The sequence below is a fragment of the Acinonyx jubatus genome, chromosome C1 (genome assembly GCF_027475565.1).
Source record: "Acinonyx jubatus isolate Ajub_Pintada_27869175 chromosome C1, VMU_Ajub_asm_v1.0, whole genome shotgun sequence".
Classification (NCBI taxonomy): Eukaryota; Metazoa; Chordata; class Mammalia; order Carnivora; family Felidae; genus Acinonyx; species Acinonyx jubatus.
Genome location: NC_069381.1, coordinates 54969062 through 54994600, shown reverse-complemented (window position 1 = coordinate 54994600; position 25539 = coordinate 54969062). Strand labels below are relative to the sequence as shown.

General features: G+C 40.6%; 1 protein-coding gene and 1 long non-coding RNA gene across 3 annotated transcripts in view; one reads left to right on the top strand and one right to left on the bottom strand.

Annotated features, from left to right (window-relative positions):
- Positions 1-1375: 1375 nt before the first annotated feature.
- Positions 1376-25539, bottom strand: part of IL12RB2 (interleukin 12 receptor subunit beta 2) — an 83704-nt gene continuing 59540 nt past the window's right edge. For both annotated transcript variants that reach the window (XM_053214205.1, XM_027058905.2), the window contains exons 11-16: positions 24420-24518; positions 24171-24329; positions 19396-19533; positions 16545-16635; positions 13996-14095; positions 1376-8815 (exon numbers count right to left, since the gene is read on the bottom strand). In XM_053214205.1, coding sequence (XP_053070180.1) covers positions 8276-8815; positions 13996-14095; positions 16545-16635; positions 19396-19533; positions 24171-24329; positions 24420-24518 — 1127 coding nt within the window. In that variant the 3' untranslated portion in view covers positions 1376-8275. The remainder of the gene's footprint in view (positions 8816-13995; positions 14096-16544; positions 16636-19395; positions 19534-24170; positions 24330-24419; positions 24519-25539) is intronic.
- On the top strand, positions 8812-14609 carry LOC106985196 (uncharacterized). The gene is made up of 3 exons (XR_001431855.3): positions 8812-9114; positions 9158-10259; positions 11424-14609. It is a non-coding gene; the product is annotated as an uncharacterized LOC106985196 (long non-coding RNA).

Below are 25539 nucleotides of genomic sequence, written 5' to 3'. Positions count from 1 at the left end.
TTTTAAGGGTTAAAAACTAATCCTATATGAAGATGTAGCCCACAAAGCTTGAAACATATGTCCCTTCATGGAAAATCTTTGCTGACCCCTGATCTAAGCTATCACTCCCAGGTCAACATGTGAGAGTTCTAGGTACAAATTAAATCCTACCCCACTGGAAGTTGTGAAGTTAGAAGTATTTTAAAGCAAGTTACCTCTTAACTTCTACAATCAGAATAAGGGCAAGGTATCTGGTAGCCTGTTTAAGTAAAGATGGTCTTGTTGTTCAAAAAAGATTATGTAGCTTGTAACTCAAATATATTCTCCTGAAAGTTGTTTAGGAAAGTAAATTCGCTATAAGATTATGCTTAATGCCATGATTATAGTTTAATGTTTCATGTTTCGGCAGTTTTTGTCAATGCTAAGCTCTTTCTGATGTGTAGTGATTTTTTCAGTGAGCTGAGAGTTGTGAAACATTTTTACATAGGTGAGGAAACAAAAAGTCTTTTAATTAACTTCATAGGTTGAGCTGGGGTATCAATTACTGGATTCTTGAGGACTGCATTTCTCAGAGCTTAGAATATTCATTTGGGCAGAATTTCGATTTTGTGCCATTGATTACCTTATAAATAACTAGGAGTCAATTGTTTACTTCTGAATGGAAGGAAAGAAAAGATGAAAAATGACTCATGCAAGTTAGGAAATAATTTACCTAATTATGTTTTTGTTTGATATGTTAATTATGTAGATACTTAAAGTGTTTTAAATCAGTAACTTTGTCCCTTTTGCTCTCTGGCTGGGTGTGGCAGTTAAACAGCTGTATTCAGTGTTACTGGTATGGAAATGTGGAGAGCAAAGGGCTAGTTAATATTCAGGATTTTGATATTTGGTGAACTGAGTAGGGAAAATGGATGGTACTGATTATACTATATTACCCTCAGTTAACAGTTGTAGCTGATCATTTCTCTTAAAGATTTTAGGACTTAAAGAGCTCTCTTAGTTAGAAGAAATGGCACTGGTTTCCATCTACCTAGCATGAAGAGTTGTATGAAGTGGTCCGCTGAATGTGGTTCTTGTTTGCCTGGTTTGGTTACATTGGACTAAAATTTTTTATTAGCTGATGAATAATGTCAGAAACTTTGTTTTGGGAACTTAATGAATTCCTTGTCTCACACCTAGGGTGTAGTAATCCATAGCAAAATGTTGCTTTGTTTGGCAGCCACACTCTCAAAGTGCTCAGACTGCCAGAGGTAGTTGTGGAAATTGATGACTAAACGCATTAAAGAAGATGCTGATTGTCACTACCACCTCATCAACTCCCAGTTTCATGGCTGAAAATGTATAAGCTTTCATAATTGGTGAATTGAACTAAACACAGTTACCGTTCTGTTTATAGATAGATAGATGGTTTGTCTTTTCCCTGGAAATTCTGAATTTCCAGTGAAGCTTCCACACTTTTTTTTTTTCCAGTAGAGGAAGAACTTTTCCAAAAACTACAGATAATTTTGTTTCAACTTGATTCATGTACATAGTTACCAAGGTTTCATTTAAGTGTTAAAGTCTAAAGAGCTTCTGAAGGATGCATGAGAAGACTGGATTGGATAAAGCTACTATTAAGATGTAAGTTTTACTGGTCACCGGGAAGGAAGTCAGCATCCATAGCAGGTATATTTTGTTAATGTATCCCTTGAAGATTGAGTGGCATTTAGTCACTGTGTTAACAAAAATCTGGTAAATCGATGTTTTTAATAATTAGACTGACGCCCCCAAACCCCAACACACTTCTTGAGTCTTGGTAGAGCTCTGGAAGTCATGTTGACAGAAGAAGAAAGGGGCTTTGGATGCTGAATAATGCTAAGTGAAATCATCTGAGAAGATTTCCTCTTCAGGAGAAAACGAACAAAATTTATTAAGAGAAAATTGCCAATATATTGTTGATTAAAGAATTGAAATTTAACAAGCATCCTCCAGTTACAGGAGGGTATGGATGTTCCTCTTATTTTCAGGATCATCAGTCTTGCTCCTTAGAGTTATTAGATTTTTAAAATAGCTACAGATTTTTTGAGGAAAAATTTGAATTGATTTAAGATTGCATCTATAGCTGGAGAAATGGCTTACTGACTTAATTATCCTTGCAAGTTATTTTAGTCTATTGCAAGCAGGTCAAAGTGGGTGTTTTCTAAAAATTGTCTTTGCAGCTGCTCTGAAAAATCTACCCTGCCATAGACCAGGAGGGGTAAACTAAAGGGAATGTATAGGAATGCAAAGGAATCTAGTCAAAGTTGTAATACAAGTATGAGGAGAAGAAACTTAGGAAAAGTATTTTCTACAGAGGGACAAATGATCTTTTACTCTCTATGTGGTGGAATAAAGTAAGATTTCTGTTTCTAAATGAAATCTTATGACCCTCTATTTTCACCTTGAGAGAGGTTTTTTGGTTGGGGAGAGGTAGGGATGTGTGTCTCCAGGCTCCTTGGTTTTAGATGGCACAAGAAATGTGCCCTCAGCTTAACATAGGCATATCGTCCGCTAATGTTGGAAGATGTATATAATTGCCATTTTAGCAGCTGAATTGAGATTTTCTTTCATAAAGAACAAATGTCTTATGTTACTGGTTTTCACCCGGTTTATAAGGAATATTTTCAGTTTTTTGAACTAGTGAAAGTATCCTGCTGTGGGGTGTTAGGGCCTTTTCAGTGACAATTCAGGGCTTTGAGAACAGTTTCTTCTCTGAGAAACTCCCTAATAGTTACTGTAGTATTCCCTTGGGGTCCTAGTAACCTCTAGGTAGGTAGTAAGATATCTAAAATTGACAAGATACATAACATTCTTTTACCCACACAAGGCCAGGATCTCGTAAGGAAGAATTCTTTAAACTTGTGGAAATTAAAAAGGCATGAATTGACTTAAAGGTAAACTATGACAGCACATAAATATGTTTGTGTGTCTCAGAGATATGATTGAAATCTCAGCAGAACCAACTTAAGAATGGTTTTGCTGCTGAAATAAATGACCCCTCGCAAAATGAGTCAGTTACTACAGAATGGAGGAAGGACATTAATGTTTCAACAATTCACATAAGCAAAAATATTAAGTCAGATGCAGCCCTAAGAGAGCCTTTTACTTGGAAAAAATCAATAGGTAAGTTAAGTAGAGTAATTGCTATTTTAATTAAAGACAATATTGCTCTGGTTATTTTTCTATTGAAAAGGCATAATGTTTTTATATGTAGCTTTAAATACTCCATTTACCAATTTCCTTTAAATAATGGAGTTGACTGGGAGTGTTAGTCACTTCCTTTCTGTGGCCTGCCTGTGTCTTATAGGACTTAGATTAGCTGGAGAGATAAATTAGCAAGTTCAGGAGTGCCAGATATTTTCTGGTCATTTAAGATTTACCAAGGTTTTATGTAGATTTCTCAAGAAAAATAACGATGTAGAACTTTAAAAGTATGGAAATGCCAGTTTTTTGTTACCTAGTAAAAATAGCATCAAAGATTTTTATGGAATTATAGTATAGTCAACTATAGTCAAAACCCCAGTTGACATAAATTTGTAGAGCAGTCTTTTGCATAGGAAAGAATTATAAAGGTTATTCTCTGAAACAAGACTCTCCAGTATCAGGTACTAGTTATATGACTTAGAAGTTACTTAATGTGTATGTTTCCCCACCTGAGTAGTGGGTATTATACCTTAACCAGTCAGGGTGAGCACTGCATTAATTACACCCTTCAAAACTGCATGTATGAAGGACTGTTTGATGATACTGGTCATTATTCCTATTAGAATGGGGATTTGGGAAAAATTGGCTTATGATAAAAACTTTGTATTTCCAAGATCCACTGCTTTAAGTTATTACCCTAAAATTTCTAACCCCACCCTTACCAAGCATGTCATCTACTTTGCCTTTTTTACTTTTCTGCTGTGCCCTCTGACAGGAGTACTAATGGTCAGTGAAAGTGCCAAACACGGTGGAGGATGAAAGCAGCATGGGCTTAAAGTGCTCAATAGGGTCTGTCTCTAGATCCACTGTTTCAAGTCTTCGGAAGGAAATTGGTAATAACTTCATATTTTATTGACTTTATCCTATTACAAGAGTAATGAGTTTTTGGAGAAAAGAATGTAATTTAAAAACCTATGGTTAGAGATAGCCACTACAGCATCTTGGTGTATATTCTTCCAGGGTTTGTTTGTTTGTTTTGCATTGATTTATAAAAGTGAGATGATTGAATTCAGCCTTTTGAAACTGACCATTTCCATGTCCAATATTATACTTGTAAAATGCACGTATAGTATGCTTTTCATCAGTTCAAAGATCCATTCCAATTTCAGGCATGTTAAAATGGTGGGGGCAGAGGGAACATCCATCATGGAAATTGATGGCATATTAGAGTTTAGCACTTTTTCCTACTCAGAGCATAAAGTAATGGTGTGTCCTAAAACTAGTGGAATCTTAGATTCCATAAAACTGTTATATAGATTATGGTTTAACCAGGTACCTACTGAAGGGCATTTAGGCCCCCCTCTCCATTTTAATGTATGGTGTGATCAGTCCTTTATCCTATTTGATGTTTATACTGTTCTTTAGTCTGCATTGCTAGGTGTGGAGTTGGTTTACTCAAATTTTATTGAATATTGTCCAACTGCTTCCAGAAAGCCAACTAACATTCCTGGTTGTGCGCACCAGTTTATTCTAATTTGATACGTGAAAAATGGCATTATCTTTCATTCCTTTGATTATAGGCGATTGTTTTATGCTTACCAGGCAGTTACATGTGTTGTGAGTTGGCTCTACTCAGTCCATTTTACTTTAAAGTGTTGGCTTTTTTCATATTGATCTGTAAGAGCACCTAATTTAGTTAGTTATTTGGGGGCATATATAACTATTTTTATCTAACTTGGTGTGGTGTTTTGCAGAGTTTTAGTTTATTGGAGCTTTAGTATAGGCTGCGATGTAAAGATCTGACTTCTTTCCACTGACAGGCAATTGATTGAATTGCTTATCTTTTATTAGTGGAAAGGAAGAAACCTTTCTGATCTCTTAATTCTAGACAAGTGATTTACTTGAGAGTTCACCTATCAGCCTTTCATAGGGTGGATACTATGAATGTCCAGGAGTCCTGCAGGTTAGGAAGAGAAAAACTGGGCTCCTTTGGAGGACTTGAGCTGAGATATTGGAACAGATCACAACTGTATCATGAAGGAAAAAGCCTAATGGAGAAAAACCAAGAATCGAACATAGGGGATTGACAAGAATAGAATGTGCCTAGCTGGCATGTTTTTCACTGGCCTCAGGGCATTGGTGAGTTGCAGCTGTGGGCTATTAATGGAAGCTGAGAAATTAGGACAGAAGGGAAAAGTCAGTAAAGGGAAAGAACTAGATAACACTAGTTTGACTTTCTTATTGCCTAAAAGGAAGACAGAGACCCAGGAAGTAGAATCTCTAGCTTCTGGGAAAGAGGGCCCTTTCAAGGGGCAATGTAAGATAATCTCTGCACAAGAATTAGTGGTGGAGATTCCCATGAATCCATTAAGAGTAAACTTGGACTCTATTTGTAGTATTTAGGTCTCAGAATTAAGGAGTTTGATGTGTTTCAGTAGAGCAGAGATTTCCGTGTTGGCTTTGGGATGTATGGAAGGCGTGAGGATTAAAATCATAGCTAATTTTCCTGTGTAATGAAAGTTGGGTGTATGAATATGTATGAATATTCATGAGTCCCACCTAGTCCTGGTTAAAGGAGGCAGCCCAATTTGGTATTTTGACTGCATCTGCAGGATGAGGGGATTGTAATCAAAAACTACTTGGCAAGGGCAGAACAGGGTTACCCATCCTCTGTCATTCATGGAAAGAGGATATTTTATCTGGCAGAGTGAGCAGCCAAAGGCATGCTCAAATAGGTCTTTAAAATAAGAACCACTGCTACATGTATTATATAGCAATGCTGTCAGTGAACAGTAGAGTAGAATGTTGGGAATGAAGAACAAATACAAACTTAAGTGTCCCAACAAAAGGAAGCAGGCACAGCTAGATTGGCTTCTGGAACAGAAGGAACAAGGTGAAAACAGTGGTAGGTGATGGCTCCTTAATTTTACTGATAGCCTACTGTGAACCAGGTATGGTGTGAGGGAAGCAGATCGTTCCTGCCTTCAAGTTATTTACAGTCCAGTAAATTCTTTATTTTTACTTTCTAGGAACACAAATAACTGTAGTATCACTTGGGAAAGGGAAAGGGTCTAGAGGGGTAATAGGGAGACTGGGAGTTGGGTGTTGGGTCCGAGTGGGGAGGGGAAGAATGACTAAGATGGGTATCAGGCCAGCAAAAGAAAAATCAGAGCTAGGTAAAGCAGGTATTGCAACAAGAGAAGTTGGCTCCCATTGTCAAGAGGTGACAGGTTAGCCTGCTTCTGAGGAGGTGGCCTTGTCTGTTACGACCCACCGTAAACAGTCAAACAAAGGGCACCGCATCCTGGGTATAGACAAACACTGAAGCTGCTGAGATTCAAGAAACCATGTGTGGCGGTGCTGAGCAGCACCTAAATAGAGTAGAATAGGGATGTAAGGAAGGAACTTGCTAAGCTTTTCAAAGAAAGCCTGAAAGAACTGTATTAAATCTGGAATGGCAGGAAGCATAAAGAATTGAACATGAACAAGCAGAGCAAATGTTCATCACTTGAGTTCCTAGAGCTCTGAGGGACATTTGGTAAACCAAAGCGGTCTCAGTGCCAGTGTTTGGTTTGGGATCAGGCTGGGGTGTAGGCCCTGGGCTTCACAGGGATTTAAGAAGGTTTCTTGGACTTTTCATCCTGTTACTTTGGAAAGGGTACTATTAGCATTTTGAAAAGACTTCCCTTACCAGCTTAGCAGAAGGGCTCACAGTGAAGGGATAGAAGCAGTGATGGGGTGGGGAAGGTGACAAGCCAGTGGCCACAGCTTTAAGTGAATACAACATGTATCATGTTTCAAGTTCATGCTGGGAAAAAGAATTACCTCCTAGGCTCAGTTCAGCATCAGTTCTGTCTTCCTGAGGAAGGAAAAGCAGGATGCCTTGGGGAGAAAGGGTTGACATAAGTGAGTGCAACCATTAGACCCTGAGATAGCCCTGATCCTGAAGGCAACAGCTGCTACAGCAGAAAGAAGAGGAAACAAGGTGACAGAAAGCCTTTGGCCCACTCCTTTCCAAAACATTGGATTTCAGAGAGGGGAAGCTGTTTGCCCAAGGTCATATTGCGGGTTTACAGGAACTTTACACCAGTAAGTTGTTCTTGATTCACTGAAAGAGAGTGAAGACAAAATAAAACAATAGGAAAACTAGCAAAAAGGTGTATTTGTACAGGCTTTCACAAATAAGAACAGTCATGACCATTTGGGAGCCCTTGTAATACTGATGTTCACCATGATCTTTTACATCCTCCTCTGTAAAACTGGGTTGATCTGTTTTGAAGACTCATTGTAATTCTTACTGGTGGATCCGTAATTTAGACCTGTGCCCTCCTATATGTGACTAATTACAATCAAAATTCACTTCTCAGTCATACTAGACATTCCAAAGTGGTCAATAGCCAATGTGGTTCATATCAACTGCAGCGAACAGTAAAGAAATGTAGAGAACATTTCTGCCTTAGGCCTATTGGATGCTTCTGATCTAGGTGTATGACTTGGTATGGAGTAGCAGCTTTATAAAGCTTGGATTCTTAGCCCTTGCTAGTAAGAGCCTTGGTTTCCATTCTATCATTTCCCTTTACTGGCCAACCTGGCAAAGAAAGTTGTGGGAACCCAGATTGGAGTCTCTCGGTACACACGGTGTACCATTGAATCTTGGATAACACAAGTTTGAACTGTGTGGGTCTACTTAGGTGGATTTTCTTCAATAAATACGGTACTATAAATCTTTTTCCTTACGATTTTCTTAACATTTTTTTTCTCTAGCTTCAAGAATACAGTATATAAAATACATCTACAAGATAAGTGTTTATGTTACCAGTAAGAGTGGTCAAAAAGCGAACAATGGTTAACTTTCTGAGGAGTCACAAGTTATGCAGATTTAAGCCTGTGCCCCTAACCCTCACATTGTTCAAGGGTTAACTGTAGTCCTAAGGCTCTGGAGAAGGCAAGACAGGCATCTGGGTTACAGCCAATTCTCAGTTCCCAAGACAAACCCTGGGCTTTTTGTTTGCCCTCTATTTGGAAACAGACCTGATAGCAGCACCCCAGAGGTGATGACCACTGGAGCAGTGTGGGCTGGGGATGAGAGACACATTGGGGGCTGGGAGCACATGGACTTTCCAAGCTTCACCACTCACAGCATGAGGGAGCTGCACCCCATCTTTAACCGATCCAGAGTCAGCTTCTTATCACAGGAGAAGGTGAGTGGGTGAAGAGAACTTGAGGGGAAAATGGAAAGAGAGATATGCTGAGGCTTTAGTTCTTCCAGAGGATCAGTTATAGGAGCTTCATGTGAAGGAAGATACTCTATGTTGGAGGGTAAGTATCCCTCATGGGTGGGAAGGTAGTCCACTGGGAGTACTGTCACAGGGCCAGCTAGGTGTCCTGGCTTTGAGTCAGGGCTCCTGCTCCCCAACATCTTGTACAGATCCACTAGTCCTGTCTCTGCTATGAGAGCTTTGGGAGGTGGTAGGCTTGAGGCACTATATCCTGTGTCTTCCTCAGAGGTATAGTGACCTTGGATTTCTTGTCCCTTTTCTGGCCAGTTGGGGTGATGAGGATGTCTGCAGACTGGGGTCACTTGATGCAGGACTTCACTGATGACCAGAGGCTCAGGTTCTTCAGGAGTGGGCCAGTCTGTCAGGAGCCTGTCCAAGGGTAGCTGCATCTTCTCCTGAGAAAGGGGAGGAACAGGCTAATAATACAGCTCTGTTACAGAAGTATCCTTTGACAACTGACTTCAGGGTTCTGAAAGGCCGTGCAGCCTGCATCGCCTGATTGGTTCTAGGTGGGACATCACGGGACCTTGACTTTGTGGCAGGAGTGAAACAGTTAACATCGTCAGGGAGCAGACAGGAGCCATGGACTTCTCAACCCCCTGCCAATGAGTGGTTACCTACCAAACTTAACCTTCAACCAGACTATTTCTGAGGAGTCCAACTGCACTAGCTATTTCTTAGGATAGGGAACATGGTGGGTGCAAAGGGAAGGCTGAGCTTGCCTCCGTCTAGGGGAGGAGGCAGGGAGGACTTTAAAAGTCACACTAGAGCTGAATCTTGAGAGAGACTTTCCAGGTAGGAAAGTGATGGGCAAGGAGGACTGGTCTATTCTGGAACATGCTAGTTCTCTCTTTTGACAGGTAAACGGAAGCTTTGGAAATACAAGGTCACATGATGAAGAGAATTTTAAGGGATGCTAGTGAGTTTGAGCTTTGATACAACTAAACGGTTCAGGGTAATAATCTCCTCAGTTCTGCTCTTAAGAAAGACCCTCTGGAGTAACTTTTGGAAAAAATTTTCATCTTTTTTTCCCCTATAGCTAATTTTTTCTACTCTTATCTTGGTCAGCATCACTTCAGTTACCAGTTCTTTAATGTCCAATCTCTTTCCTTTCCAAACTTAACTATAGATTCCTGAGTCGTCCAGGTCCAACCACTCTGTTAACATTTCTCTTTCTGGGCTTCATTGGGTTCTACCTACCCCCTCAAAACTATCTTTCACACTGCTTGATCTTTTTAAAGCAGAGTTCCAAAGCCTTTAACAGCTCGGACTTATATAATGAAGCTTCCCAGCCTGTAGTTTGGCAGTCAGGTTCCTGCACCTTCCTCTACCTCCCCATATTTCCATTCAAAAACTTTCAGGCACACCGTCCTGGTCTTACTAAGCACATTACTAAGCCACCAACACACTTGGGCTTCCACTGCTAGCCTCCCACCCTCCTGTTTTCTGCACCTTTTTCTGCTTGATGCCTTCCTCTTTCATGAAGGCCTTCTTTGTACATGATGTTTTATACGGTCAATTTTTTTTTGTTTTGTTTTTTACATGTCCGTAAGCCATCTGCGAATAGAGATCTTTCATGCCTGAAGGGAAGAGTAGGATGACAGGGGAAACCCTGAGGACTACTCCCAACTCTGATATTCAGTAGCCTGAGAAATCTCCATCAACCTCTCTGGCTTTTTGTTCCCTCATCTGTCAAATGCCAAGTTGTGCAAGAGTGGTTTTTGGTCTGGACTTGCTTCTGATGTCCCCTTCCTTTCCTTGAGCATGACAAGCATCCAAAAGTGAATGATGGTGAGGTCTCCGGACAGACTTCCACAAAGGACACTGACAAGCTAGAGGGTAAGTGCGTGTGTGGGGTTTTTTGGGGGGTGGGCGTGGGGGGAAGTGTTCTTTTCTGATGGTTACTCAAACTGGCCCTGGCACAACAGTCTGGCTTGGAAGATGGCCTTCAGCTCTGGGAAGCACAGCTGCCATTTTCTCTGCTTTGGCTGCCAAAGCACGGTTACCCCAGATGTGGGAGGGACTATACGGGGTACAGAAATGGCTTATTTTTTTCCATAAGTGGGGCATTTGCTCTGCCTTCTTGAAGGCTTTGGCCATATTGGTAGAGCCTGCTCCTCAGAGTGTGTACAAAGCAGGCTCTCTGGGTAACATGTCCTAGGGCAAGTCCTCAGGTATCTCAAGGGCATTGTTTAGCTTCTACAGGCTCAAAATGGAGAACATCCTAGTGGTCGCCTTTATGATTTGGCCTTTCCCTCCAGAGCTTAAAGACCTGTTTTTTAGCCACATCTTAAGAAGTACAGGGATCGAAGGCCTGAGAATTTTGTTGGAGGTGAAAGACTGTTGTGCTTCTGATGTCTGCCTCAGCCTCTAACGGGAGAGAAGGGTCTTTAGAAGCAGTCTGCCCACTTCAAGGGTCAAGTGACATGGGGTTCTGAGGTTGCCTCAAGGCCATCACCACAGATGCCATGTTTAAGCTAAATTTTATTTTCTAATTTACTGGGCTTTTTTTGTTTTTTTGTTTTGCAAAAGACATTTATATGCACATCTTTTTGTAATGAAAGAGAGACTCTGTAATGCAAATTAAGTGGCCCTCTTATCTCCAAGTCACTACCCAAAGCCAACCAACATTATCAGTTTCCTATGTAGGCTTCCCAGAAATATCCTATACATTGCTGGAGTTGAGTGTATATAAAATTTCTCTCTTTATACAAATGAAACCCACTTCAGACAGCTGTTACAAATTTTTTTTTTTACCTTTAGGTGTCTTAGGGACTTTTAGACACATTATAGATCTCATTTTTTTTTTTTTCAGTAGTTGCATAATATCCTGTTTTATGGATGTACCCACATGTTTAACCTGCTCCCCTGGTGGCAGGTTCCATTATGCCCAATTTTTTGGCTTCTATTTATAATGCTACAATGAACTTCAGGCCTATGTATGGCAATTTCTTTCATCTTTTTCCTTGTTAGTGTCTCTAACCCTTTGTATGTCTTTCTCAGCATTTCTTCTAGGTTTTTATGGGCCCTTCATAGGCCTTGTCTGCCTCTGTATCCCCTCATGCTCAAACAGGCAAACAGAGACCATGACGCCAAAGCTACAAGTTTGGGAGCCAGGTGTCCGGGACTGACCCAGAGCTGCTTCCCACTGTGCTATTTCAGGCTCTTAGGACTTGGGACTGTGGAATGTCAGCATTGGAAGACAGGGATCTTAAAGCTCAGCTGACTCAGCTCCTGGTACTTGAATCCCCTCTGACACTAGCATTGGTATCCTTATTGAGTGCATGACTGTAGATCATTGCAAGATTGCCACCAAGTGAGGGCCCAGTGTGTGAATACCTCTTCAGTTAGTCTGTTCAGCTCAGAGGTGTTGACTACTAGAAATACTCCGCTCACCCTATGCTTAAAGATCTTTTAGAGCCTATAATACAAAGGCAGATGGCACATTCTACTTGTATGTGAATCCAGGATCCACCATTTTAGCTGACTAGCGTTAGGCAAGTTACTTAGTCCTCAGTGCCTCAGTTTTCTCATCTGAAAAACGGGCATAACAATAGTACAGCCTCATAAAGCTGTTGTATGGATTAGATTTTAATGCTTGAGAAAGGTTTTTTTAAGTGCCTGGCATATAAAAGTTATATATATATAATAGATATAACTCATTGTACTTGGCTTTATTGCACTTTGCAGATACTGTGTTTTGTTTTGTTTTGTTTTTTTACAAAATGAAGGTTTGTGGCAATCCTGCTTCAAAAAAGTCTACTGGCATAATATTTCCAACAGCATTTGCTCACTTTGTGTTTCTGTCATATTTTGGTAATTTTTGCAACATTTCAAACTCCTTCATTATTTGTTTTGGTGATTTGTGTTGAGTGATTATGACTTGCTGAAAGCTCAGATGAGGATTAGCATTTTTTAGTAATAAAGTGTTTTTAAATTAAGGTATATACGTTATGTTTTTAGACAGCGCATTGCACACTTAATAGACTACAGTATAGTAAAAACCTAACTTTACTAGGAAACCCAAAAAGTCATTTACCTTTATTGCAGTATTTGCTTTATTGTGGTTTGAAACCAAATCTGCAATAAATCTGGCATGTGCCTGTATATATAAACATGAATATATTATTTTTTTGAGAGACAGAGTGCATGTGTGCAAGTGGGGGAAGGGCAGAGGGAGACAGAGAATCTCAGGGAGGCTCCATGCCCGGTGTGAGCCTGATACGGGGCTCGATCTCATGAATTCGAGTCATGACCTGAGCTGAAATCAAGAGTCAGTTACTTAACTGACTGAGCCACCCAGGCGCCCCTGAGTATATTATTTAATAATATAGTTATATACTATATTATATATAATTATGTATCCTGTATATAATATATATAAAATAAATATATAATCATATGTGCACATATATAAAAGCTACTATTATTATTATTGTTCTTGTTAATGTAACTTAACAGAGACTAAAATCCCTCAATAGTGAAAGGAGATGTCAAGTGTGAGTCTTTCTGGAAATAAAGTGAAGGATCTTTGCCTTGTATGATGCATGTGCTTTACATGGCATCTTAATCCTCACAAACAGTATATATGGGAGATATTATCAATTCCTGTTTTACAGAGGATGAAACTTGGGCTCAGATCATCAGGCAGGTTGCCCAAGGGCCATCCACATGGTGAGTGGCGAGGTGGGTCTGCACCCAAACTTTATTTCAAAGGCACTAATTGCAGTGACCTCAATTCCCACGGAGACAGACACGGCTGAAACCTGCTCTTTCCCCGAGCAGTGGCTGATACCACTACCTTCTGGCCTGAGGAAGGGTGTGGATGAGAGAATGCACTGCATAACTGAGGAGAAGAATCCTGGAGGAGAATGTCTAGCAGGTGTGAGAAATAGAGTGTGGGGCTGCAAGGTCCTGGGCAACGGGAAGAATACTGGCATCCTGCCTTTGTCCCATTGGCTCCCCTTAAATGCACAGTGTTGCTCCATGTCCAGATGCCTCCAACTCCCAGACCCCTCACCCAAGATGACCAGCTTGCCCCCCGTGAGCTGTTCTCACCACCTCGGGCTGTGCGGCAATGCCCTTCCCATCCTTTACTCTCCATTCGCCCATCTGCCAGCAGAGCAACCTCTCCTTTGAAACCTTCTCCTTGCACAATGGAATGACTGGCTTCCTGCCAACGCCAAAATAGTCTGAGCTCTATTTATCTGTTCAATGCTCAGGACAGGAAATGTCACAGTAAAGCTTCAGTTCTCTTAAATTTGGATGAGTCAGGCTAGTGCTCAGCAAATGGCAAAAATACTTGCTTTTTTATGTCTTTTGAAGAATGGAGGTGAAGAGGTGAGGAGGGAACCTATGGCATAGAGAGGAATGAAAAGCTATGGGTCTTTTAGTCTTTTGGGCATAAGCTTCAGAAAATTCCTGTGTATGGGAGTGTTGACTCAGTTGGTAACCTAGCACTAGGGGCTTCAGCTTATCCATAGGGACTATTAAGCACCTAGGTCTCCTGATAACTAATGGGAAACTTAGATCACTGGAATTCTATCAATTCACCACAAAGGCATTATAACCTTACCTCCACAGTGGGGTATTTCTTGGCCCAAGTACTATTGGCTGGGTCTGGAATTTCTTTACTACACCATTGAGGTCTGAGGGCTGAAAGGAGAACAAATACCCTATAGATAAAGAAAACAATGACATTTGGTTAAGCATGCACACACACAGTGGCATGGAAGCATCAGTTCTTAGTGCGGTGATTTCATGGTAGGAGTGTGCAAATGAATAAAATAAAAAAACACTGAAGGAGAAAGATGATGCATCATCCAAGGCTAGACTAGTTTTCTCTGAAGTTCAGATAGATGATAGAGTCATGATGCAACCATTTGGAGTTTGCTAAATAAATTATGGAACTTTTACTCAACAAATGTTTAGCTGTCACTGTCCAGCCATGCATTCATTCAACAAGCACCGACTGAACCCCTAATTATGTTGAGCACATGCCATATCCTGGGGATGAAAAAACAAACAAGAAGACATGGTTCCCACCTGTGGAGAACTTACTATTTAGTTTAAAATGTTTATAAAGAGTTTGTTATATGCTAACTAACTTGGATGTAAATCTAAAAAAAATTCTTTAAGGTTTGTAATAACGGGTAAAGTATTATGCTAAAAGGAAAACAAAAACAAAAACCACCACAACAAAGAACAAAACAGGAACAATAACAATGTTAAAAAAAAATGCCTAGGAAAAAAATACCATATGGAAATATCCAAACTGTTAACAGTAGTTGTACTTGATGATCAGAAGAACTATGGGTCTTCTTTTTTCCTTCATCCTCTCTGGTTTTTTAAAAATACCTTAAAATGTGTTTATATTACTTTTATGACATGAAAGGAAAAAAAGTCCTAAAAATGTTTCTAATAAAAAAATGCATGTGAGTTAAATGTTTTGATTATTTTTTAAAAATTCAAAGCGAATATGAAACATTTTTGAAGAATTGGCTTTAATAAGCTTTGATGTTTAATAAGAATGGAAAGCTTTCAGGATGTTTAGCCCTTTGAAGCAAGTGATGTGTCTGTGTGACTGGTTTCTCTCCGAACAACTGTGAGCAGAGGTACCTGTGACCCAGTACAGATCATGCAGATGAGGACAATGTCCAAGGGATGCCGAGCCACTAAAGCAGAAGACAACGGGGTCCCTAATGACTGTGTGGAGCATGGCTGACTTACTTCAGGACTATTATGTGGGAGAGAAATAAACTATTTTTAAAGCCATATATCTGGGGGTGTTTGTTTTCTTTTAACAAAAAAAGCTTTCACCCTAACTGGTAATATTTCCCTGAAGAGGATGAATGTGATCCTACTTGATTCTATTTGAATTCAACTTTTTCAAAGTCTACCTAAAGAGAGCTCTGCTTTGAAGTATCTATCACATATGAGAGCTTCAATAAATGTAAAGCCTTTCAGATAAGTTCAATGGCTAGTAGAATGACTTTGAGCTAGTTTCATTTTGACCTCTTCTCTTACTTTACACAACATTTGAAGAAAACTCTTTATCGAATAACTCTAAAAAATTCTCTTTACAAAATAATGCCTAAAGAAATTGTAGAGAATAAACAGAACTAAAATCCCATTATTCTATATCCTGGTAAACTACCATTCATTAATATTTTGGTGCATATCCTTGGGGTAGAGAGCGTTAATCACTACCCAATACTCCCTCATCCTCTTCCTTAGGGAAAGGACCCTGATTTACTGGGATGACAACAAGCCCAGCTGTAGGACCACAATTTTAAATCTCCCTTGCTCCAGTTCTGGCCAATGTGTAATCAGAAGTATCATGTCTGACTTCTTCATGTAAAAGCTCCTGAAAAGGGAAATATGGGTACCTTGCTTCTTTCTCCCTATAGTTGTAGAATGCAGGCATGATGGCTATAGTTCCTGCAGTCATTGGACCACGAAGTGAGCTTGTGGAAGCCAAGTCCGGATAATGGCACAAAAAGATCAAAGGAGCCTAGATGCCTGGTGACTACAGAGCTACCACACCAGCCCTTAACCTGAATTTACTTCCTTAGCCTGGGTGAGAAAGTCCAGGGCTAGCTTGTTTAAGTCCTATTATTTGGCATATAGAACCAAATTTAATGCTAAATGGTCTGTCTTACATATAGGTATGCATGTGTACATGTACTTTTTAAAGTACATACTGCTTTGCAACCTTTTTAAAATGTAATATTGCAAATATATCATTTTATTTTCTGTCTTTAATGGATATAATATGCTATACAGCATGAGATATATTGTGATGTAGTAAAACAACCCCATCTCACTGGACATTTAGGTTATTTCATATTTTCCTTCAACGAACAATACTTCAGTGAACGTATTTGCCATTAAATATCTGCATATACTTAGACTAAATTTCCAGTTAGGAATTGATAGGTCATAGGTCTATTTTAAAACTTTAAAAAAAATTTTAACATAATACTGTTGTCCAAGAAAGTTGAATAAATTTAGTCTGCTACCAGCAATGTATGAGAACGTCCGTTTCTTTGACTCATAGTGGCAACAGCTATTGTCATTTTAAAAAAATCACATTGCTGAAATTGGAAAATGTAACCAACTCACTTTTGCCGGAAGTAACGCGTTGAGAAAATGCCCACTATGACGACAGCAACGCAAATGCTTGGTGCCACAAACACACTCCAATTGGCTTTACCTGAAAAGTTAGCAAACCCTGTGACCAAGTTATCTTCAATGAACATCTTAAAATACTCACTTGCATGAACCCTCTGGCACCTACCCACAGCTACTGGCTAGCTAGATGGGCTCAGGAAAAAGGCCAATTTGTTTTTGTTCTTTCAGCTAGGGAGAAGGGCCCTAAGGGATCCAGTTCTATGGTTCTAAGGAAGGGGCTCCTTCCTCTAACAGGGGCAGAAAGAAAGGGAGTGTGGTGTTCCAAGCACTGGCTGTGAACTGGGAGCCCTGAATTCTAATCCTGACTTTCCACTGACTGTTATGTGATCAATGGACTTCAGATTCCTGATCTACAAAAGGTGAATGATGACATCTGCCCTGCAGGTTGTTGTGAAGATTAGAGATGGTGTATATAAAGCACATGGCAATGCATCTGAACATAGGAAGCCCTTGAGAAATGGTATTACTGATTTTAACAAACCACTGGATAAGCCTTCTAACTAGGGTCTTTGAAATTGTTTGGATTCCTTGCTATGAAGATGTATTTTGCTATGTGTTGGGATTCTTCATTAATTCATCCATTTATTATTAGTAGTATATTCTTTATAATTATAATTATTATTCATTCATTATTATTAACCATGTATCAGGCCCTTTTAGGTGCTGGGATACAAAGATGAGGAGGACATGGGCTCTGTTGTCTTAAGTCATTAATCTAGTCCAGGAGATAGATGCGTAAACATGTAAATAAATCATGATGCCATGGGATATGCATTTTTACAAAAGGCATGTACAAGGCAGTGTAGCAGGGAACAGCATGGGAAATAATCCCAAGGGCAGCCCAGGATGTTGTCCCAAAAGGCATCATGTCAAAAGTTCAGGTTTGGAGGGTGGAGCCAGCAAAGCAGTCAAGTTAGGGAAGCAGACTAGACAGAACTATACAAAGGCATGGAACCTTCAGGCAACTCCAGGTAGTCTGGTCACGCTTTCAAGTATGAAAGATGAGCGTGTGGTAGAGGACGAAGCTAGATGGGTGAACAGGAACAGATCATGCGGGGCTTGGTGACGAAGCAGTTTGAATTCTAGCTTGAAGGTCCCTGGGGAACCACTGATGGGCTGCGATGGAGGTGGGATGTCAACATGGAGCAAGGTATCTTGCAGAAAGATTCTTCTGGTAGAGTGCAGGACAGGTTCAGGAGGAGCGTGAGCAGGGAGGGACTAGCAGGCGTGTCACCAGGGCTGAACGGGGTGTTGATGCAGGCAGTTTTGTTACCACCCCACGCAATCAGCACAATCTGACATTTCTTTAGCATCTGTCTTCCTTCCTGGGCAGATGGGGCAAGTATGGAGTACCACAGGTAGAAAGATGCTGAGTTTTAATTGATTAATTGCTCACAAGTTAACTTTCGTGCTAGCGTGCTAGAAGATGAGAAGAGGGTTTGTCAACTTTCCCAGTGGAGAAGTACCGGACATAGAACAACAAAGTCCTAAATGATCAACCTGATACTCCATGTTGCAAAGCAAGAACAGCTTGTTTCATGCTTGGAGCAAGATGCAGGCACGTGCTGCCAGAGAGAACAGCACAATTTAGCCAGTGGAGAGAAGCCCATGTTTGCTAGGTCACTCAAATTTAACTCAAGTAACTAAATCTGAGTTTGATTTGTAGTTCTGCCACTTGACACTTCCATGACTTTGGGTAATCTTTCTGTACATTCTGAACCTTGTAAAAAGGCATCCTAATCCCTTGTTCCTTTATTCATTTTGAATTGAGTGCCTGATACTATGTGACCAGGTACAACAGTGTAAAGCAGGCACCTTGCGTGGTTGAGGTCAGGATTCAATGAGTAAAAGTAGGTGTCATGAAGGGTGAAATGTGTCCTTTTACCCCAAAAATCCATACACTGAAGTCCTAACCTCCAGGACCTCAGAAAGTGACCATATTATGAAACAGGATCATTGCAGATGTAGTTAGTTAAGATGAGGTCAAACTGGTGTAAGTAGCCCTAATCCACCATGATCAGTGTCCTTAAAAATGAGGAAATTTGAACAAAGAGACACACACAAGGAAAACTCCATGTGAAGATGAAAGCAGAGATCTATAAGCCAAAGAACACCAAAGATTGCCACCAGATGAGAGGAGAAGCAGGGAACTGATTCTCTCATAGTCCTCAGAAGAAAACAAGCCCGCTGATACCTTGAACTCAAGACTTCCAGCTTCCAGAACTGTGAGAAAATAAACTTCTGTTGTTAAAGCCACACAGTTTGTGGCACTTTGTTACAAGAGCCCCAGCAAACCAGTACAGTGTGCAAAGCACTGAACACAACGACTGGTGCATAGTAACTACCTGATAGGCAATAGCTGCCATTGTTATTGTTGAGATTATTCTCATTGGTCACTGAACAGATATTTAGTGAACAAGTACTATGTCCTCGGCACTGAACCAGACCTTGAAGATAAACAGATAACAGTTCCTGCCTATTGGATTCAGTGTTTTGAAGAGGGGTCAAATGTAGTGCATTATGGAGGAATTACGGAGGTGCACTTGGGAAGGCTTCCTGGAGGAGGAAACACTTTGGCTGAGTTTTGAAAAATAAGTAGATACTTTCTCTACGCAGTGGTAGGGCAGTCCAGCTAAAGGAAACAGCAAGTGCAAAGATGGAACAGCAAGAAAGTAATTAATGAATTAAAGAAAATCTGATAATCTCCATGCCAAACATAGTGGGAGTATACACCTAGGTAAGAATCCAGGGTGGCTGTGCCATCTTTAAAGTTGTTTCCTACCTTGCAGATGAAATTCCCTCTTGTTTCCTGGGGGGCTTTCACCAGCAGCTGTCAGAGCTGTTATCCACAGGACATATCTTACTCCGGACTGCAGGCTGTCTATTGAATGTGAATTTGGGGATACCCTATAGGGAATTTCTGAAGGGAGGATAAAGATAAAAGAAGAAAGGCACATGTTACAGGAACTATTTGAATGTGGGCTTTTACTTATTTTTGTTGTTGTTAATGTTTTAATTTGAAAGAGAAAAGCACATTGCTGTTTTAAAACTAATTTTTTAAAACTACTAATTCATTAGTACTTAATATTTTGCTAGGCCCTAGACACTGTCATTTACGGAGGTCTCACTCTACAACATACCAAAATAATTTTCTGTGGCAAAATCTTTTGAAAGAACTTTCATCATTCTGCTTTGAAATTACTCAGCTGTAGTAATTCCTTTATTTCCTATGACTATACTGTTTCCAACATTTATTAGATATATTTGAGAACTCTTGGGGAGGAAATTAAATACACCAATTGTTTTCAGTGGAATTTTTAAGAAAGCTAAGTTAGGCAATTAATGAAATAGACATTTAACATTAATTTTGATTTTCTGCTTTTTTGGGGTAGGTTCTAGATACTGGTCTTAATGAGTTTAACATGATGATCTGCTACAATCTGACATAAAATCTAAAATTGAGATCAGTGGCACGTACATTGGATTTATTTGGCAGTTTAACTAGGTTATCAGTCCCTTACACTCTCAACACCCCTGCAGAGTTTCAGCAGGGAAGATTTTGGGTTTTTTGAGCAACACGCTGATGTTTTTTCCCTCCTCTAGTACATAGGCAATCTTCTTTTCCAGTGATCTGCTGGGTGTAAGGTTTGGACTGACTTCTCAAAAGCCAGGGCTGCGAGGCAGGAGGACTAGAAGATCAAGGGCAGAACTTTGGCAGGAGTAACCTGCTGGCTCCCTCAGCTGACATGCACCTGTGTGGGTGATCAAAGTGGAAACTTGAACCCAGCACTTTTGAGCCTCAACTTCAGTTACCAGCTCAAAAACCCCAGGGCAGGTCAGACAATGCTCCTGTTTGCTAAATTTATTTCCACAGTCACAAATATTTATTGAGCTTGTGCTCTGGATAAGTCAACAAGTATACAAAGGCACAGAATCTGCCTCAAAGAGTTCACCAGCTAGTGGAGAAAACAGAGAGAGCCCTTATACTCCCCCCATCCCTGATTACTATGGGTGACCAGCAAGGAGTCCTGTAATATCCATCCAAAGGGGCCTAAGCACATCACTTAACAGCTGTGACTATCAGAGCAATTTCTATATTCAACATCCTTTTTTTTAATTTAATTTTTTAAATGTTTGTTTATTGAGAGACAGCATGCGGGGGGGGGGGGGGGCAAAGAGAGGGAGACACAGAATCCGAAGCAGGCTCCAGGCTCTGAGCTATCAGCAGAGAGCCCGATGTGGGGCTCAAACCCACAAACTGTGAGATCATGACCTGGGTGGAAGTCAGACACTTCACTGACTGAACCACCTAGGTACCCCTATATTCAACATCCTGTTGAGAAAAAGTACCATGTGGAAAATTTCCAAGCCTACTCTAACCTGATGAATTCGCACAGACTTAAACTATGTGATTAAACTAAAAAAACCTCTGTCTTTATTCCTATGGCAGAGGATTAAAAAATTAATTTTGGAGAGACCTTCTCTCATCTTGCTGCAGCAAAGCATCAGTGAGCATCAGAGTCAACCATCCAACTGTGTGAAGGCACCCTTAACTCAGAGTGAAATGAGACCTCAGAACAGAAAGGAAGGGTCTTGAAAGGTTTGCTGGGCCAAAAAAGTTTATACACAAACACACACACATATGTATACTTGGAGAATAAAAACAGAAACTCTATGGAGGGAGCAATGAGGAGGGTGATGGCTCTCCCAGTTTGGCTAGCAAAATAGACCTGGTTGAGAAATGGGAGAAAGAAGTCATGCAGGAAATTCTGGTTATGCTGCCTGGTCTGGGCTGTGATCACCAGCAGAGATAAAGGTGGGCATTCAATCCGTGGGGGGCTGAAACTTGAGGCTCAGGGTGGTTAAATGAGGCAGCACCAGTTTAGGAAGATGGGATAGTTGCCAATCATTTGAAAGGCTGCAGGTAAGAAAGTCAAGTGGTACCAGACAAAACAGCCACATTGTTACTGGAAACTAGTTATTACCTAACAATCTACATTGGTGTAACAAAGAGTAGGGCAGTATTCATTCCTGTATGCCTGGTACGCGGAGACAATGGTGAGCAAATTGCCCTGGCCTCTGCCTTCATGATGCTCAGAGTCTGTTGACAAAAACCGCCAAGTAGTAACAAAACCCAACATGTGTGCCAGTAGAGAAATGTGCTATTGGTGCACATGGCAGCATCAACACATTTCCAGAGGAGTGGCTGTGAACCGGAACCACCTGAGAGAGGCACTAAAATGCGGATGCTCCGCCCCAGGTGTAGCCCTCTCCTCTGCTCAGGAAGGGCAGAGTGCTCCAACTTCATTCTGCGTGTGGCCACAGTGCTGTTGCCCAGTGGACAGCTCCCAGACACATAGGACAGGGCCCCCTTCCTCGTTGGCTCGCCATCCTTCTCTTCGGTTTGTAATGCCTCTCTCTCTGGTGTCTTTCTCCCTCCTTCTCAACCTACTGCCCTCTACCACTCTCTGGAGACTGCACCTGTGGCTTTGCCAATGATTTCTAGTTGCCAAATACAATAGGTAGTTGTCAGTCCTTGATTACAATGGTTACATCACTGTGTGCTTTTCCACCTCCCTTGGTAGATTGAGCTCTCTGAAGACAGACAGGTCTAATTCATCAATGAATGCTTACTGAATAAAAGGAAAACTGGTGTGAAGTAGACTTTGAATCTGCACCTCCTCTCCTTAAAAAAAAATTTTTTTTTAATTTTTATTTATTTTGAGAGAGAGAGAGAGAGCACGAGTGCAAGTGGGGGTAGGGCAGAGACAGAGAATCCAAATCAGGCTCCAGGCTGTCAATGCACCTCCTCTCCTTTTAATGTATTTTAAAATGCCCTTATATAAACTTCAGATTCATCAGATTTGTGGTAAAATAAGATACGTAGTTTCTTCAACATGTACAAGAGTAGCTCTAAGAACCAACTGACCATGTTGATTGTAAACAGACATCTTGGTTTCAATTCTGCTAAAATGCAAAGTGGGGGGTGTCCAAATGGCCCAGGAAGCGGTCAATCAATTCGTCATGTTCTGGGGTGCATTTCAGAAATAACTGACCCTGACGGGCCCAAAGTGGTTCTGTTCAAAGATATGTGCTGTTCATTAGTGGTGGATTAATTGACAGATTGTGAGGCCTTATAATGGAATTCTATAGAGCTGTTCAAAAAGAATGAGGCAAATCCATATGGACTGATGCAGAAAGAGGTCCAGCCTGTATTATTGAGAGGTAAAAGCAAAGTGTAGATCAGAATGCAGATGATTACCCTAAATATATGCATTAATTTTTCTGTTTTGTTTTGTTTTTTTCTGGAAGAGCATGTAAAGAACTGCTAACAGCCTAAGTATGGAGGAAGGGATAATTTACATTTTTGTATCTTTCTGAACTATTTAGGTGCTTTTACTATGTGCAAGTTGTATTTACATAATAAAAATTAACTAGCATTAAAAGTCATAACTTTCAGAAAAGCAATACTGAAGATTTTCTAAGGTCAAGAGAAAGGACCGACTTCTAAAGTTTTCCAGGTAAAAATCAATCTTGCAGGCAGCTCTCTGGCACCCACATCTCAGGTTACATTCTTCCTGGACCTAACAGCTCTCATGAAGGAATAAAAATATTGCTTCCTTATTTCTCTTTATTCTCGTTAGTTAAAAAATGTTGCTTCTTTATGATAAATGCTCCTGAAAGAAAGCCAGTTGCTTATGAAATAAAAAGAAGGTCAAGCCAGGAAAAAAACCCATAACAACTCTGAATAAATCAAAGATTAGAACATCATATCTGGCAAGTGACTTGGAGCTGCTACATAAATGAGAGATGAAATCATTTGAGATAATGTTCTAGCCAGAATTTAATTGCTTTAGATTTTTATAGTTATAGAATAATTATGGGTCATAAGAAGCTACCTAACTGTATTGTATTTTACCCATTTTAAGGAGAAATTAATATGCTATGATAGTGTTTGCAAATGTGGGGGATTCAGAAGTTCTAACTCATCCCTTACACACCTCAAGGGTCTATATAATAGTACTGATGTGCTGTTACTGCTTTTTCTTTTTAAATTTTTTTAACACTGATTCATTTTTGAGAGAGACAGAGCACGAGTGGGGGAGGAGCAGAGAGAGAGGGAGACACAGAATCTGAAGCTGGGTCCAGGCTCTGAGCTGTCAGCATAGAGCCCGACGTGGGGCTTGAACCCACAAACCATGAGATCATGACCTGAGCTGAAGTTGGACACTTAACAAGCTGAGCCACCCAGGCACCCCAGCTGTTACTGCTTTTTGAAATATCTCCCCATGTGAGTAGCTCCTTGAGAGCCTAGTCCATTACCTTCATTTCTTCAATTTGCTTGGCACATAACATATAGTCAGTAACTCTGTGTACGTGTGTGTTTAGATATCTTCCATTTTTTTTCACTCAATTAATTTCACAAATATTTACTGAGCACCTACTATGTGCCAGTCACAGTGTTAGCACCTGTGTGTATGTATGCACATGCGCATACTTGTGTTTTCCCAACATCTAAATAAGAAAGGCCCCACTGCATTTGTGCCTCACACATACCACAAAGTTGAGGCTGGGAATTAGAGTCCTGTTCCTTCCAATATATCCTGTAATGGAGGATGCAACCCATTTGCTCCTGGGCTGGAATTTCGTTCCATGAAATCACAATGTTCCCCTTTTCCTCTGAGATGGCATTAATGTGGGGGCCACTCAGTGGTGCTGCAAAGTAGAACCCAGAAAGCTTTTGTCACCCTTTAAATCCAAACTATTGAACTAAAGTAAAATTCGGCAAAAGGTTCCAAGGCTCACCTTTGTGCTTAGAGTTACTCCGGATGGAGCTGCATCCTCTCTGGTCCCCCGACAGTGCACACACACAGATTTCATAACAGCTGTAGGGTTTTATGTTCCCTGCAAGGAAAAGGGAGTTCTTACAACAGGTTTGGCATCACATGTGAGTCACTAAAGGGAGACATTTAAAAATTTCTGGACTGAGGGTGAAGGGATGACCTAAGTCACAAAATCTCAGCATCCTGTTTGCCAAGTTGCTGGCTTCTGGAAGCAACTGCTCCTACCTCTCAAGTTCACCTCAAGGTGAGCCAACAGGCAGACCTGAAGCTTCTTTCTGGGGTCAACATGATTAAGGAGACAAAAGCTATTCCATTTCCAACAAAGATTTAAATATAACCACAGAGACTGCTTTTGAAACAAAACTCACAAGGAAAAAAACCAAAAAACAAAAAAAAACCCCCGCAAAACCCACTGACTTCTACAAGCAAATCATTTGCTATTTGCAGAGAAGTGCGACTGTTGTTTTGAACCTGAACCCTCTTCTAACTCCACAGACGCTTTTGGGGATCTGACAGGCAGCGGGATGGCACATTCTAACCAGGGCATGCTCAGTGTAATCCAATCCCTTGTTCCTTCCCCTTCTCCCCCCGCCTCCCCCTCTATGCTCCAGTCACATTTCACTTGCTTGACAGCCTGGAGATGAGGAGGATACCTAGGAACGTTACTGCCCCTTCCTAGCTTTTAAAAGGCCACACTTTGCAATTTTCTGTGAGTCATGAAGTTTGCTGGTGAGTTGCTCTTTCCCGTCAAAATTCCTTATTTCCATGAATTTTAGATTCTACTTCCTGTAAAGAAAAGGCCCTTCTCATAAACACTGCCCAGGACATATCTTTAAATTCGCAATGGAAATTTAAAGGGAAAAGAGAGCGAATCCCTACTAGGCAATGATAGGATTATGTGGTCAGAGTAAGGGCTGTCTCCCATATTGTTTAATGCAGATCTGATCCCCTAACTGACAATTTTAACATTTTATTTTGGGGGAAGAGGAATTCTGTATCGCAGAATAATTTACTAAATAAGGTGTGTTTTATATGAAAATCCATTGTTCCTTAAACATTCCAGCAAGTGCCCTACAGAAACC